Below are 13307 nucleotides of genomic sequence, written 5' to 3'. Positions count from 1 at the left end.
TATACTGGACCAGCACCAGCACCAGCACAGACCAGCAGTAAAACACAACATGTGCTGGTTTGTGCTGGTGCTGGTCTGTGCTGGTCTATGCTGGTTCATGCTGGTCTGTGCTGGACCAGCACCAGCACCAGCACAGACCAGCAGTAAAACACAACATGTGCTGGTTTGTGCTGGTGCTGGTCTGTGCTGGTCTATGCTGGTTCATGCTGGTCTGTGCTGGTGCTGGTGCTGGTCTATGCTGGACCAGCACAGACCAGCAGTAAAACACAACATGTGCTGGTTTGTGCTGGTGCTGGTCTGTACTGGTCTGTGCTGGTCTATGCTCGTTTATGCTGGTTCATGCTGGTCTGTGCTGGTGCTGGTCTGTGCTGGTGGACCAGCATGGGACCAGCACAGACCAGCATAGACCAGCACCAGCACCAGCACAGACCAGCATGAACCAGCATAAACCAGCATAGACCAGCACAGACCAGCATGAAAATTGTGCTGGTCTGTGCTGGTTTTTCTAGCAGGGAGACGGAGGACAAACATGTGTAAAATGTATCCAAGCTTAAAAAAACAACAATATCAACAATACTAACATGATCATTATAAACATTACAGTGTGTTCTAATTATCCTCACCTCAAAAGATGCAACTTTACTTTGGACAACAGTTGGTTGCTTGGGTGATCTTCCAGTCTGCAGGAGCACATGTGTACAAATCACTGAGTTTAGACATTAAAGAGAGACACAGTAAGGTAAGAGCAGTAGCTTCAGAATCCCCTTTCCCCGACGACAAGAAGAGAAAGCCATAGCATATGATGCTATGAATGAATGATAACCCACCTAAAGAATATAACATTACAAATAAGAAAATGCAATTAATAGTACATCCTGAGAACATTTATTTGAACTTTGTGACCTTAATATTCCAGTAAGCCTCGTTCCTGACTGTCGTGCCAATAATCACGGTAAAGCACACACCCTCTCGTGTAATATTGTAATATTGTAATCAGCAGGTTCACACAGTTTGTCAATTTAAGCAAAATAGTAAAAGCATGATTACATTTTACACTCTCGGTATCCCCTGAGGCACCTCCTCCATGTAGCCCATTTGAGAAACCCTGGGTTAGAGAGGATTCCATGCTGTGTTGTGTACTATACTGCTGTCTTACCGGTTCAGTCTTAGATGGCAGAGGTACACCTGGCTGCTTCGGTGGAGGGTGAGGTACGTCTTGTCCCTTAACAGGTGGATGATGAGGTACACCTGGTTGGCTGGGTGGATGATGAGGTACACCTGGTCCCTTAACGGGTGGAGGGTGAGATACACCTGGTCCCTTAACGGGTGGAGGGTGAGGTACACCTGGTCCCTTAACGGGTGGAGGGTGAGATACACCTGGCCCCTTAACGGGTGGAGGATGAGGAACACTAGGTCCGGGTGGAGGGTGAGATACACCTGGTCCTTTAGCTGGTCGCTGGTGAGGAAAGGAGACAGAGAGGAGTTAAACAGCGTGAAGGCGTAAATGTCACAAAGGTTTGTATCTTTATCCAATCTGGCTTGTCATTAACCACTTAAAACACTTTCAGTCTTAGTGAAATGGACTTGAGTTACAACTGAACTCTGACTGCTTTTCTCAGTCTACACACCAAACCTCTTCATCAAAAACAGCAGATCTACCAGCTAAAAAATGCATCTCAACAGAATAGGCATGCTGAGGTTCAAGTGGATAATTAAGAACAAATTCTTATTCTTATTTTCAGGATAACACAACAGGTATAAATATGAATGCACTGAACGCAACACGATGGAAGGATGCAGAACGTGGTCCTTTTATACAGTAAAATGATGGTATAAATCAGTTATATCAAAAGGGAATCTCACTTGTGGAGCCGGTCTGCTGGGTACTGTAGTTCTACACAGTGGCAGTGCAGAAAACAGAGGTCTACAGACTTGAGTGGCTGAAGACTCCACAAATGTGGGTTGACTGATGTGTGAGCTCCGAGGGCTTCCCCGAGCACTGCCCGAACGAAACAGTGGGTTTGACTGTCCTGCGGTGGAGTGGAGATACCTGTTGAGAAACAAATACAGAGGCTCTGATCAAAGATGGTATGGGGAAAGAAAACCCTATTCGTTTTTTTTGCATGGCCTCATTGTTAGAGAATAATATGATCACCATGACTGAAGGAAATGAACGTTGCCTGGTTTTACCTCTTTGGACACTGTCTCCTTCTCCTGCAGCATATTACACCTCCAATGACCACCACTAGCAGCAGAAGGAAGGCTACAGCAGACGGTATGCCAGCTACAAGAGCAAAATCTGGTCCTGTGTGAGCACACACACACACACACGCACGCATTGATTGAATATCGGCCATTGCTCGGGGGGGGGGGGGGGGGGGGGGGGTGGACATTTCACAGCGAACGTCAACCAGACAGGAAGCAGAACTGTAATGTATAACAGACTAACAGGGAAATTCCATTAAATCAGTGTTCAATTGTGCTCATCAGAACAGAGTTCAGTTGTTCTAGAGTAGACCATGAGGACATCTCCCTCCAGCTTTAACTCTTGATTAACTCCTCGGAGCACAGGGGAACAGATATGGAGTTTGTAAACATTTGATAAATAGTGCATGCATACCGTATTAATACACTTGCACACACGCATGCCACATCACGCCACGCCATGCCATACACGCACACATGCATGCACTCACATACGCATGCATACACACACACACACACACACACACACACACACACACACACACACACACACACACACACACACACACACACACACACACACACACACACACACACACACACACACACACATGCAGTACCTGTGGGCATCTCTGAGAGCTTCATATCACAGAAGGGCGGAGCCCAGCCAGGGTTACAGTGGCACTGCCTCTCATGGTTACAGACCTGTCAGAGAACAGTTCTAGTCAACCCTCTGTTATTGTACTAGAATGAATGAATGAATGAATGATATTTGGGTTAGACATGTCTCACTCACCCCGTTGTTGTTGCATTTAGCAGAGCAGTCATCTGTTCCGTAAGTCTTGATGTTGCTCGTGTGTTCACATCGTTGATTGTAACACACCTGAGAGGCCCATACAGTATGACAGAATTCACACACGAATAGGAACTAATACAATTATAGATGCTTGAGTGTTATTAGCTTTTATTTCGTCAGTTCAACATGGGTTGTTTCCATACCATTTTAAGGCCACACTTGGTGCCAGTTGGGACCCTTCCCAGATCCGATGGGTAGTCGTCTTTAGGGTCCATGGTGGCCTCATTGCATGTCACACCATTTGATAGCGTGACAAAGGACTTCCTGGATGTGACAGGGAACTCCCAGCCGCCAGTACAAAACAGTTTCCCACACTTCAGATCCCTGCCAGAGAAAGCCCACATAAATAGTGTCCCCAATAAACAATACACACCATTACTATTGACTGGCTTTGAGATGCAGCGGAAGTTGGGATTGGGAATGATCACATACCGGTCGGAACACCTCTGTCCAAACAGCGTCTTCATGCATTTCTGTTCCTTGTTGAAGCAGGCATCTGCAGCCACCTCAGCATCTGAACCAGAGTCATTTAGAGGTTTTTATACATCGGAATCAAACTGATGAGCCAGAAACAAGCAGATTTGTGGATCGTGTCCTACAACATTGCTGATATGACAGTGGTTCTCAACCTGTGGGTTGGGAACCCCAGGGGGGTCCCCAAATTATTTTGGGGGGGGTCCCCAGATGATTAACATTGTTTTCTCACTCTACAGTAAACAAACCAACATAAAGTTTAAGTGTATACTATAGAGGGTATCTGCACATTTCTAAAGTGACAATTGAAGGACTTTTTGATACTTCTAAAATGACAAATTAAACATTGGCCAAATTAGAGGCAGAACTTGTGAAAATAGCAGATCTACATGCTCACAACGCCTCGCAACACGAGGCGTTGTGAGCAGGTAGATCGGATATTTTAGAACCGCGTTATACAAAATAATAGTGCTCGTCTGGGTGGGGGGTCTCCAGTTAAAATATGATTATTTTGGGGGTCATGGCCTGAAAAGGTTGAGAACCACTGTGATATGATATTGTTGTTTTACCTGGTCCCCAGAGTCTTTTGCAGTGTTCTTTATGTGAAGGACACTGTCCATTATAGCAGTATCCACGTCCATAGTTGCAGGGCAGGCCATTCTGCGTATAGGCGTCAGCGGGGCAGAAGGCAGAGAAACCTGTGCAGTATTCTGTCAGGTCGCAGTCCCCTGACTTTGGTCTACACATGGTGCCTGTTGGCTTTAACTGAAGGTAAAGAAAGGATTAAGGACGTTTTATACAAAATCATTCAAGTCAGTATAATCAGCACAGTTTCCATGTAGATCCAGAAAAGATTCATCTCTCACCACTTTTTTAAGGGCAATGATAAGATGGTTAAGAAAAAGGAAGTATTTCAAATTAAACGTAAAAAAGAACATTCATTCTTTTAGGGAGTGACCTCATGTCAGAACACGGATGATCATGATGCAACCTCAGAAGTCATTCATTTCCTGCATGAGTTGCTTCCAAGAATGATTTGTACTTTACTGGTGGAAGTGATGATACAGTACTTCATGACGCATGATGTGATAACCCACATTCAGTTAAGACACAGAGTTATCATTTCTGATCAAACTAGAGGAAACAGTAACATAGACTAATGAATTTACTATGACTTTTAATAAACCATATATTTTCAAATGCATTCTCTTTTATGACATTGAAATGGAGTAATTACAATATAATAGGAGGTAACCAAGATATTCTGAGATAAAGAGTGATTCACCTAAAAAAGATCCTAGCAAGTTCAAATTCGTATTAGGAGTTGTTATCCATGTCCTCAAAGTAGACCTCACACCTCTTACATCCACCCACAGATTCTCAGAAAAACTGACAATCTACTGCTGTGCAGTGTTACATCATACTCTGAAGACTTTCGAGCTAAGCCACACCAGTTCCCTCGTTTGTTGCTAAAACCAGACCATAAGGGCGGAGAGCAACTGTGTGGTTCAGCAAGAGAGATATAAATGAGGGGAATGAAAAGGGGCACTTTCTCCTATGAAGGTAATCCGGAAGCTACTCCTTTGTGTGCATGTGCCTGATAGATGCAAAACATACCATGTGGAACGCGCATACTGTATACAGCACTGAGTAACATAGGCCACTGCATAATACCTACAGTCACATTAAATGCAAACACTAACCCTGCCTCCAAATTATTATAGAGGTAATTCCTCTTTACTGATTGGCCATATTCCCGTCATACGGTGCCCTCACCTGACACATCTATATTGACTAGGTTAGGCTGTATATCGTCGATGTCGGGTGGAAACCTCGTATCTCCAAGTTTCACATTTTGTACGTTCTTTCGCACAGTAAAGCCCTGCTTCATCATACAAGGCTGTCGCTCAAAAGTAGTGAAAACAGCAGATCTACAAGCACACAACGCCTCGCAGTGCGAGGCGTTGTGTGCTTGTAGATCGGCTGTTTTCACTAGTTTGAATCATTTTCAAAATGATAAATGCGAGACGAATGGTTTTGGACATACAAGGTTTTCACCCGACAACGACGATATGTGTGTATATGTGCACCCATGTACTACATATACTACACATACTACATATTTGCTTGTATGTGTGTTTGCTTTGTACGTGTGTGAGTGTTACCTGGCAGTCGTGACAACACTCTCCCTCTGCACACTGGGCTCCTTCTTTGAGTTTGCAAGTAGTGGCATTACAACATGGATTCTTGCATTCCTGCGAAAGAGAAAAGGGGGTTATTCTGTATACTGTAAGTGTGTATGATTGTGCATGCCTGTCTCTGTGTGTTTTATTCTACTGATCTTAAATTTTAACCTGTAAAGTGCCACAGTCGCATTCCTCCCCAGGCTCCAGGTATGCATTTCCACACACTGCTCCTCCATAGATTCGACTCGTAGAAGGAGTATCCAACAGACAGGAAGGGTTCACCTGATCCAGAAATCGTCTGAGCTGCTGCTGACTGCAGCTACTGAACATACGGGGGAACGTTATCCTAGTCAGAGAGAGACAGAGGGATGTTACAGTACAGTCAGTGATTTGTGGATTCTTAACGTAGCCGTTGCACACCAATTCCCAATCCCCCATAATATTCTTGTCCCTTTGTCACTGCTAGTCCCACAGTTGGTCATAGGCAGAGCACAGACAACCATGCGTCTCCACGGATATATGTGACACCAAGGCAGCTTCTTTTTACCTGACAGTGAGGCTTTTCACCAGGAGGACATAAAGTATGCGAAGGAACACGTTATTCTACCTAGTTAGTTACTGAATAGACACACTGACCAACCTGAGTCACTATTGCAAAGACAGAGGTCGGCCTCCCCACTCGCCTTCCCTCTTGTGAACACCGACAAGTGTGTTCATATGGACGCTTGGTTAAGCCAAAGCCACAGCGGAAATGTCGAACCACTAGTCTAAGCGATGTTGGACAGGAATGTTACCTGGGGGTTCAAGTTCAAAGTTACGCTTACCCAACACTCTCAGCCATGATGCAGCCTTTGGCTGATGTGGAGGAGCCACAAGCACACTGTTCAGTGTCATGGGACAAGCCTAGGTTGTGACCCATCTCGTGCGCGATGGTCGATGCAACTCCTATCGGGTCTGAGCTACGGTCCTGGGTACATAGAGAGAAGTAAAACGGAATATGTTTTCACTTTTCCTCCTAAACGTCCAGTGAATTACACATTGTTACGCAGGAAACCTAAAGCATGCTCACCTCATTGACGGCTCCAGAGTTGGCGGTGCACATGGCGTTAGTGTTGGCCAAGCCGACTGTTGTACCTTCAAAATCCACGCCTCTGAATCAGTACAAGGGTAATGAATTCAACACATGTTGTAACAGCTACACAAATACATCTTGAACCAGTGCTTATACGCAGTCAAATGCTCACTGTTATTGTGTTACATTTGTACACTCAGTGTAGTTTCTTACGTGACAAACTGTGCATTGTCATGCTTGGTCCGTGGAAGCAAGCTCTTCTGTCGCCACTCGAGGAAGCGCACAAGGGAGACCTCAGGATCAGGGCTGACTTCTATCTGATCTCTATAGTTCCACATCTCCAAGCCGACCAACATCACACGAACACCCACAGGCCGATACAACTGGAAACCGTAGGTAACAGAAGCTGTTAATGCATGCTAACCTCACAGTGATGGTCAAAAGTCACTTTATTTTTATGCTCATGATCAATGAAGGTGAACATGTACAACACACTGTAGGCACCAATATGCCATAGATCTAATCTACTGGACAACACTGAAAAGACACAGATTTTAAATGTACTTCTAGTTAGCTAGAGTAATAAAATGTGACCGTTAGTCTTGCTCGTGTTCATCATTAAATACAGATCTGCAGATCAGCTAATTTGTTTTCCATTTCTCAGCTAAACCCTCACAACTCACAGAAGCTGGGTTGAATCATAGTCAGAACAGCAAGATACCTTGTCCACATGGTTGGCTACTTCCAGCATTCTGGCCTCTACTGACTTCTTGCTGTCAAACTTCTTATACTGGAAATAAAGATTAGATTTTGATCAGTAAAAGCATTTACAATTGAGAAATGTAAAAAAGCAAATAGTGTGACAAGTATTGACATTATAATCGTCATACTGGGATCATATTAGATAACAGTGATAGTTTATTCATCAGTAGTCTATTATCTCATACCTCTGTGTTGTCAACCACCAGAACCATCTCCACAATCCGTGTTTTTCCAGTTTGGGATTTGGTCTGGGCTCTGCTTTTCTGAATATTGAAGAAGTTAGATATTATAAATAGTGTGTGTTTCTCTGTGTGCGTGCATTCGTGCGTGTGTGTGTGTGTGTGTGTGTGTGTGTGTGTGTGTGTGTGTGTGTGTGTGTGCGTGCGTGCGTGCGTGCGTGCGTGCGTGCGTGCGTGCGTGCGTGCGTGCGTGCGTGCGTGCGTGCGTGCGTGCGTGCGTGCGTGCGTGTGTGCTCATGTTGTGTGTGTTTACCAGGCCACTGAGTTGGAACAGCCCAGAGGGGCTGGAGGATACATGGTCATAGAATGTGGTTGTGTTTCCATTGGTGCAGGAGCTTCTCTTCCTCCTCAGGTGCTTATAGTTGTAAACAGCATGGAGACCAGTGTGATGTCCTGGTTCAGTCAGAGGTTCAATGAGGTACACCTGGTCCCGAAGCTGTACAAACCCCCTATGGAGGGAAAAGAAGATACATTCTATTTCATTTCTCCTAACACACCATATCTCCCCTTGACATAACAAGGACTTCCGACGTAAAAAAGGCCGTAAAAGGACTTATTTGGGATGCTCCTTTTAGGCAGGGTGGTTAACTAACTGTACTTGTGCAAAATAATATGATTGTTACGATCACAACACATTTTCTTTGTTTAGCTTGCTGTGCACAGTTGCTGAGTAGACTAGACTAGACTAGAGGATCAGTGGTAAATGTACTTTACAGCACAACGCAGGTTAGCCAGAGAAGCCTGGCCTTAGTAACCTAAGGGTTTAATTTGGGTTACAGGTAATACATTCTGCTTCCCTTACTTTATTCCTGAGCACAGTCCTATGCTGGCCGATGACTCTTCCACTTCCAGAATGTGTCCATGGTAGTGGCAGTGACCCTGAAACAATAATAATGAATTGCATTGTTATAGCTCTTTTCTAACAACATGAACCATCATGAACCTCTTGAACTGTATATCGTCGTTGTCGGGTGAAAACCTTGTATGTCCAAAACTGTTCCTTTTGCATTTATCATTTAGAAATTATTCAAACTAGTGAAAACAGCCGATCTACAAGCACACAACGCCTCGCACGGCGAGGCGTTGTGTGCTTTTAGATCTGCTGTTTTCACTACTTTTGTGCGACAGCCTTGTATGATGAAGCAGGGCTTTACTTTGCAAAATAACGTACACATTTGAAACTTGGAGATACGAGGTTTCCACCCGACAACAACGATATACTTCATTGACTGGAGACCCCAGGGCTCTATCCTTGCTTGGAACCTCATTTTCTCCATCTATAGTAAAATCTCTTAGCTGATCTACAAGCTCACAATTGTGTCAATATCCGACCCGTTGTGAGCTTGCAGATCTGCTATTTTTTGCAGAACATTCGCCTATGACGTGACCAGAAAAGGGACGCTAAGGGTTCAAGTATTTAAGGGTTCTTCGAGACAATTTAGTCAGCAGAGGTCAGAGGTTAAGTTTGTTATGATTTTGACCTTAACATCATTGATCCTGTGTGACATTGAGACTGATGTAGACTAATTTGTGTTTGACAGTTGTGAAAAAGAAAGGTTGCTCCTATTTGAACAGCTCAGATGATGTGATATTTAGCTGAGGATGAGACCACGCCAGTGGCACGAGGCCCTGGCTAGACTGGCATAGAAAAACAGGCGTAGCTAACCGACGAAACCCAAAGGGTAGATGGCACAGGATATCCTGTGAATGCTGCCAAGCCCATGGGCTGCCCTTTAGGTTTCAGGGTCTGAATTCTATGGAGAACTAAATACTTTTTAATCAGCAGGTTGAACCTTGAAACAGCCTGAATAATGACCCCCCCTATAGCTCAGGGTTGGGCAACTTTGATGATAGAGGGGGCCACTGTACTTCCACACTCACTCCAGGGGGCCACATTGCATATTGTTGCTGTCCACATGCAGAAACCTCTTATCTCCATATTTGAACGTAACCTATTTCGTAAATTGATGTCCCAATCCATCATTCTACTGTCACGAATAAGTCGCTAAAAATAGCCAGTCTATAAGCGCTAAACGTGTCGCAATGCAGCATGTTTTTTATTTAGTTATACTTACAATATGTAGACTTTATGAACTTTATTACAAATAAGTTGAACATAAAAAGAGTACAATTTTAATACTAGCCATCAAAAACTACTAGTAGCCTAATATGGACTAAAGTAGACTAATTAAAGGAGGTCCTGTTTTGCATGTGGAATTTATATAATAGCCAGTATTTCGATATTAACCTGTGGGCCTAAATGAAAGTCCTTTAACTAAATATTTTTTAATCAGCAGGTTGAACCTTGAAACAGCCTGAATAATGACCCCTTTCCTTTCTTTTTAATACATTTCTTATCCATTGCTTTGTTTTTGATTGTCATAATATTATATCTTAGGTAAGGTTATATTAGGAAGATCTAACCTACCACGGTACTAGTTGTGAGGCTCACTATGCACTCAGTATTCAGGTCATTCTCAATACAGTGGTTAATAGTAGGCCTATGTTAAAATGACTCAATGCAAAGAACACTACAGTACCTTATTATAGGAAGTATTTGTGACTTTGGTGCCATCCTCTGAATAATGTGTCACAGAATAGGTTCCCCCGACAAGATTTCTGAAATAATAAAATGTGATCAGCACAGTGTACTACAGTAGCCTACATCATGCACAATAGACTGAAGCCTGTGTTAAGGTAGTCTTTTGCCAAATCAGTTGTTTGCTGTGATGTTAAAAGTCATCTCACCTGTTCTTTTCCAGGTGAAGAGTGTAGTTTTGTCTTGCTATTGTCAGAGAGTACCGGATTATGTCAGGGTACGTCTGCAAGCACACACACACACACGCACGCACACGCGCGCGCACGCGCACACACGCACACGCACACGCACGCACACACACACACACACACACACACACACACACACACACACACACACACACAAAGAAAAGCAGCAGGAGAGAAACAAATGTGACTTCATCCATTTATAAATATGTTGTAATGAAAAGAACAAATAATGAGAAACATGTTAATGAAATGTCCCAAGAAAAAGAAACCCAATTATTTTACCTGGTGTGAAGAAAAACTATCTTCAGTTATATTCCCAAGTTTCTGAGGTGTTACAGTTTCATATTCCAGCACATGAGGTAGATTCTTCAGACTGCTCACAGTTACTCCTGGAAGTTATGATATTTCATGTGAAAGAAAGATAGAAAGAAAGAAAGAAAGAAAGAAAGAAAGAAAGAAAAACAAACAGACAAACAAACAAATAAATAAAGATTTACAAAGAAAAAAAGAAAGGAAAAGGGAAACAAACAACTGTAGCCTACTCACCCCAGGAGGCGATATAGAGACAAATAAAATACCCAGTATAATAAAACATGCTGCTGGGATCTGTAACGGTCCGCGACCTCATTGTGAATGAATGCCTTAATGCTTGCTGTCTCAGGGAAATACCAAGGCCCCAGAGCACTCCGCCTCCCTCTCACTGAGCAATATCCTGGAAATTAACATATTGAACTGAGTCATCATGCTGTGTCAGTGAGAAGTCAGAATTCGAAGAAAAGAGATTTTCTAAGTAGCCTAACTCTGACTGTAAGCCAAAAGTAGATTATAATATTTATTTGATTACGACTAATATATTGCTATTTATTGTAGGCCTATTAGCCTAATGTATTTCCTGAGATAAACGTAGGCCTATATCATGTGCTATAGGGTTTTATAGCCTACAGTGGCTATAAAATACCCTTTATATTATATTTGACTAATTATGATCAATTTATTTTTGGCTTTTCAAAATTGTCTGAGTTAATGAATCATCACTCATTTAAAGTTTGAAACACTCCACCATCTTTGGTGCAAAAGATCAATTGGCCTTTATCGCCATCTGCTGGTCAAATGACAGAATTAAATGCAGAACTCAAACAGCTCAAATACAGTATACTAGTTCATTCATACCCAGCAATGTGCACAGTCAAACTATAAGCAGACAGTGATTAACCCCGTTGGTTATTCCTGATGTTTACGTTATGCTGTTTCAGGTAAGCTTTGTGGGCTAATAACACAACCTCCTGGATTCGAACAATGCACGTGTTAATGTGCAATAAATAATAATAGGGTACTTTAAAGATGATAAAGCACCCTCTAGCTCAGGGTTGGGAAACTTTGATGATAGAGGGGGCCACTGTATTTCCACACTCACTCCAGGGGGCCACATTGCATATTGTTGCACATGCAGAAACCTCTTATCTCCATATTTGAACGTAACCTATTTCGTAAATTGATGTCCCAATCCATCATACTGTCACGAATAAGTCGCTAAAAATAGCCAGTCTATAAGCGCTAAACGTGTCGCAATGCGGCATGTTTTTTATTTAGTTATACTTACAATATGTAGACTTTATGAACTTTATTACAAATAAGTTGAACATAAAAAGAGTAGGCTACAATTTTAATAGTAGCCATCAAAAACTACTAGCCTAATATGGACTAAAGTAGACTAATTAAAGGAGGTCCTGTTTTGCATGAGGAATTTATATAATAGCCAGTATTTCGATATTAACCTGTGGGCCGCATTAAGTGAAGGTGGGGGCCGCATGTGGCCCCCGTGCTGCCAGTTGCCCATGTATGCTCTAGCTCATAAAACACTGTGTGTAAACTCAGGGCCTATGAAAGTCCTTTAAGTTTGCAGCATCTGTTGTTTTTTGTTTGTTTAATTGTTTTTGATTACAGATATAAGTAAATCAATTTTCAACCTACTGTAGCCTACTGCTATGCTCATTGTCAGACAAATTGATTTTTAGGTGAAATGTAATTGGTTTCATTTATTATTGGGCCAGCAGAGCGCGCAAGTATTACTTTCAGTGCCGTCTGTTTCCGGCCCGACAGTAAGGCACAGCCTTTAGCCAATAAGGGAGCATAGTTCTTGGTTACCACCAATAAGTGCGACCTGATGTAAATAACAAGGCACAAGTTGGCACCTCGATAGATACAGACAGCATCAAACAGCAAGTAGTACTTGCACGCTCTGCTGGCGCACAAGTAGGCCATATATGGCCAGGAGTGCACAAGACGCAGGTTGGCACCTTGACAGAGTGCAGTCTAGTTTTAGATATGTTTATTCTATTTACAAGATCTGCACTTTTCGCAACTCATTAAATACCAAAACAATAAAGCATGGGCCAGTCTATACTTTGTGACATAGACACAAGGATTTGATTAGCCTGGTTCCAGACCCTGAATCGCTAGCCACACCCTTTTAAAATTGAGTTTCGGAGTGAAACTAAATGTCAATTCAGGCCGAGTGTCAGGCTAGGATTTGATCACATTCATTTTGGATGCAGGAGTGCTCATTTTGCCAGTGGTCACAGATTCCACCAGCAGCTGTTTTGTGTAGACAAAGAAATTTGAGTTACACAGCTGCATGTACTATTGCTGACCCAAGGCCAGGAAAGGAGTGCTCAGGATCAACCCAGACAGCTGAGATGCTGAGCTGAGCATCCAGGGTTTTTCTT

At 43.0% G+C, this 13307-nt stretch overlaps 1 protein-coding gene across 1 annotated transcript; it reads right to left on the bottom strand.

The window, feature by feature from the left end:
- Positions 1–619: 619 nt before the first annotated feature.
- On the bottom strand, positions 620–13293 carry adam8a (ADAM metallopeptidase domain 8a; the record flags this gene model as incomplete). The annotated part of the gene is made up of 21 exons (XM_080740739.1): positions 620–680; positions 1157–1456; positions 1864–2050; positions 2826–2910; positions 3002–3088; positions 3205–3385; positions 3494–3575; positions 4105–4300; positions 5701–5790; positions 5890–6067; positions 6546–6688; positions 6791–6872; positions 7007–7176; positions 7515–7583; positions 7741–7818; positions 8048–8243; positions 8597–8673; positions 10335–10413; positions 10543–10616; positions 10864–10970; positions 13233–13293. The coding sequence occupies 21 exons, from the start codon at positions 13291–13293 to the stop codon at positions 620–622; spliced, it is 2583 nt and encodes an 860-aa protein (XP_080596865.1).
- Between the last annotated feature and the right edge of the window lie 14 nt (positions 13294–13307).

The sequence above is a fragment of the Nannobrachium achirus genome, assembly GCF_963921795.1.
Source record: "Nannobrachium achirus genome assembly, chromosome: 13".
NCBI lineage: Eukaryota > Metazoa > Chordata > Actinopteri > Myctophiformes > Myctophidae > Nannobrachium > Nannobrachium achirus.
Note: the sequence above shows the minus strand (reverse complement) of the source record. Positions and strands in the feature narration are given on the sequence as shown.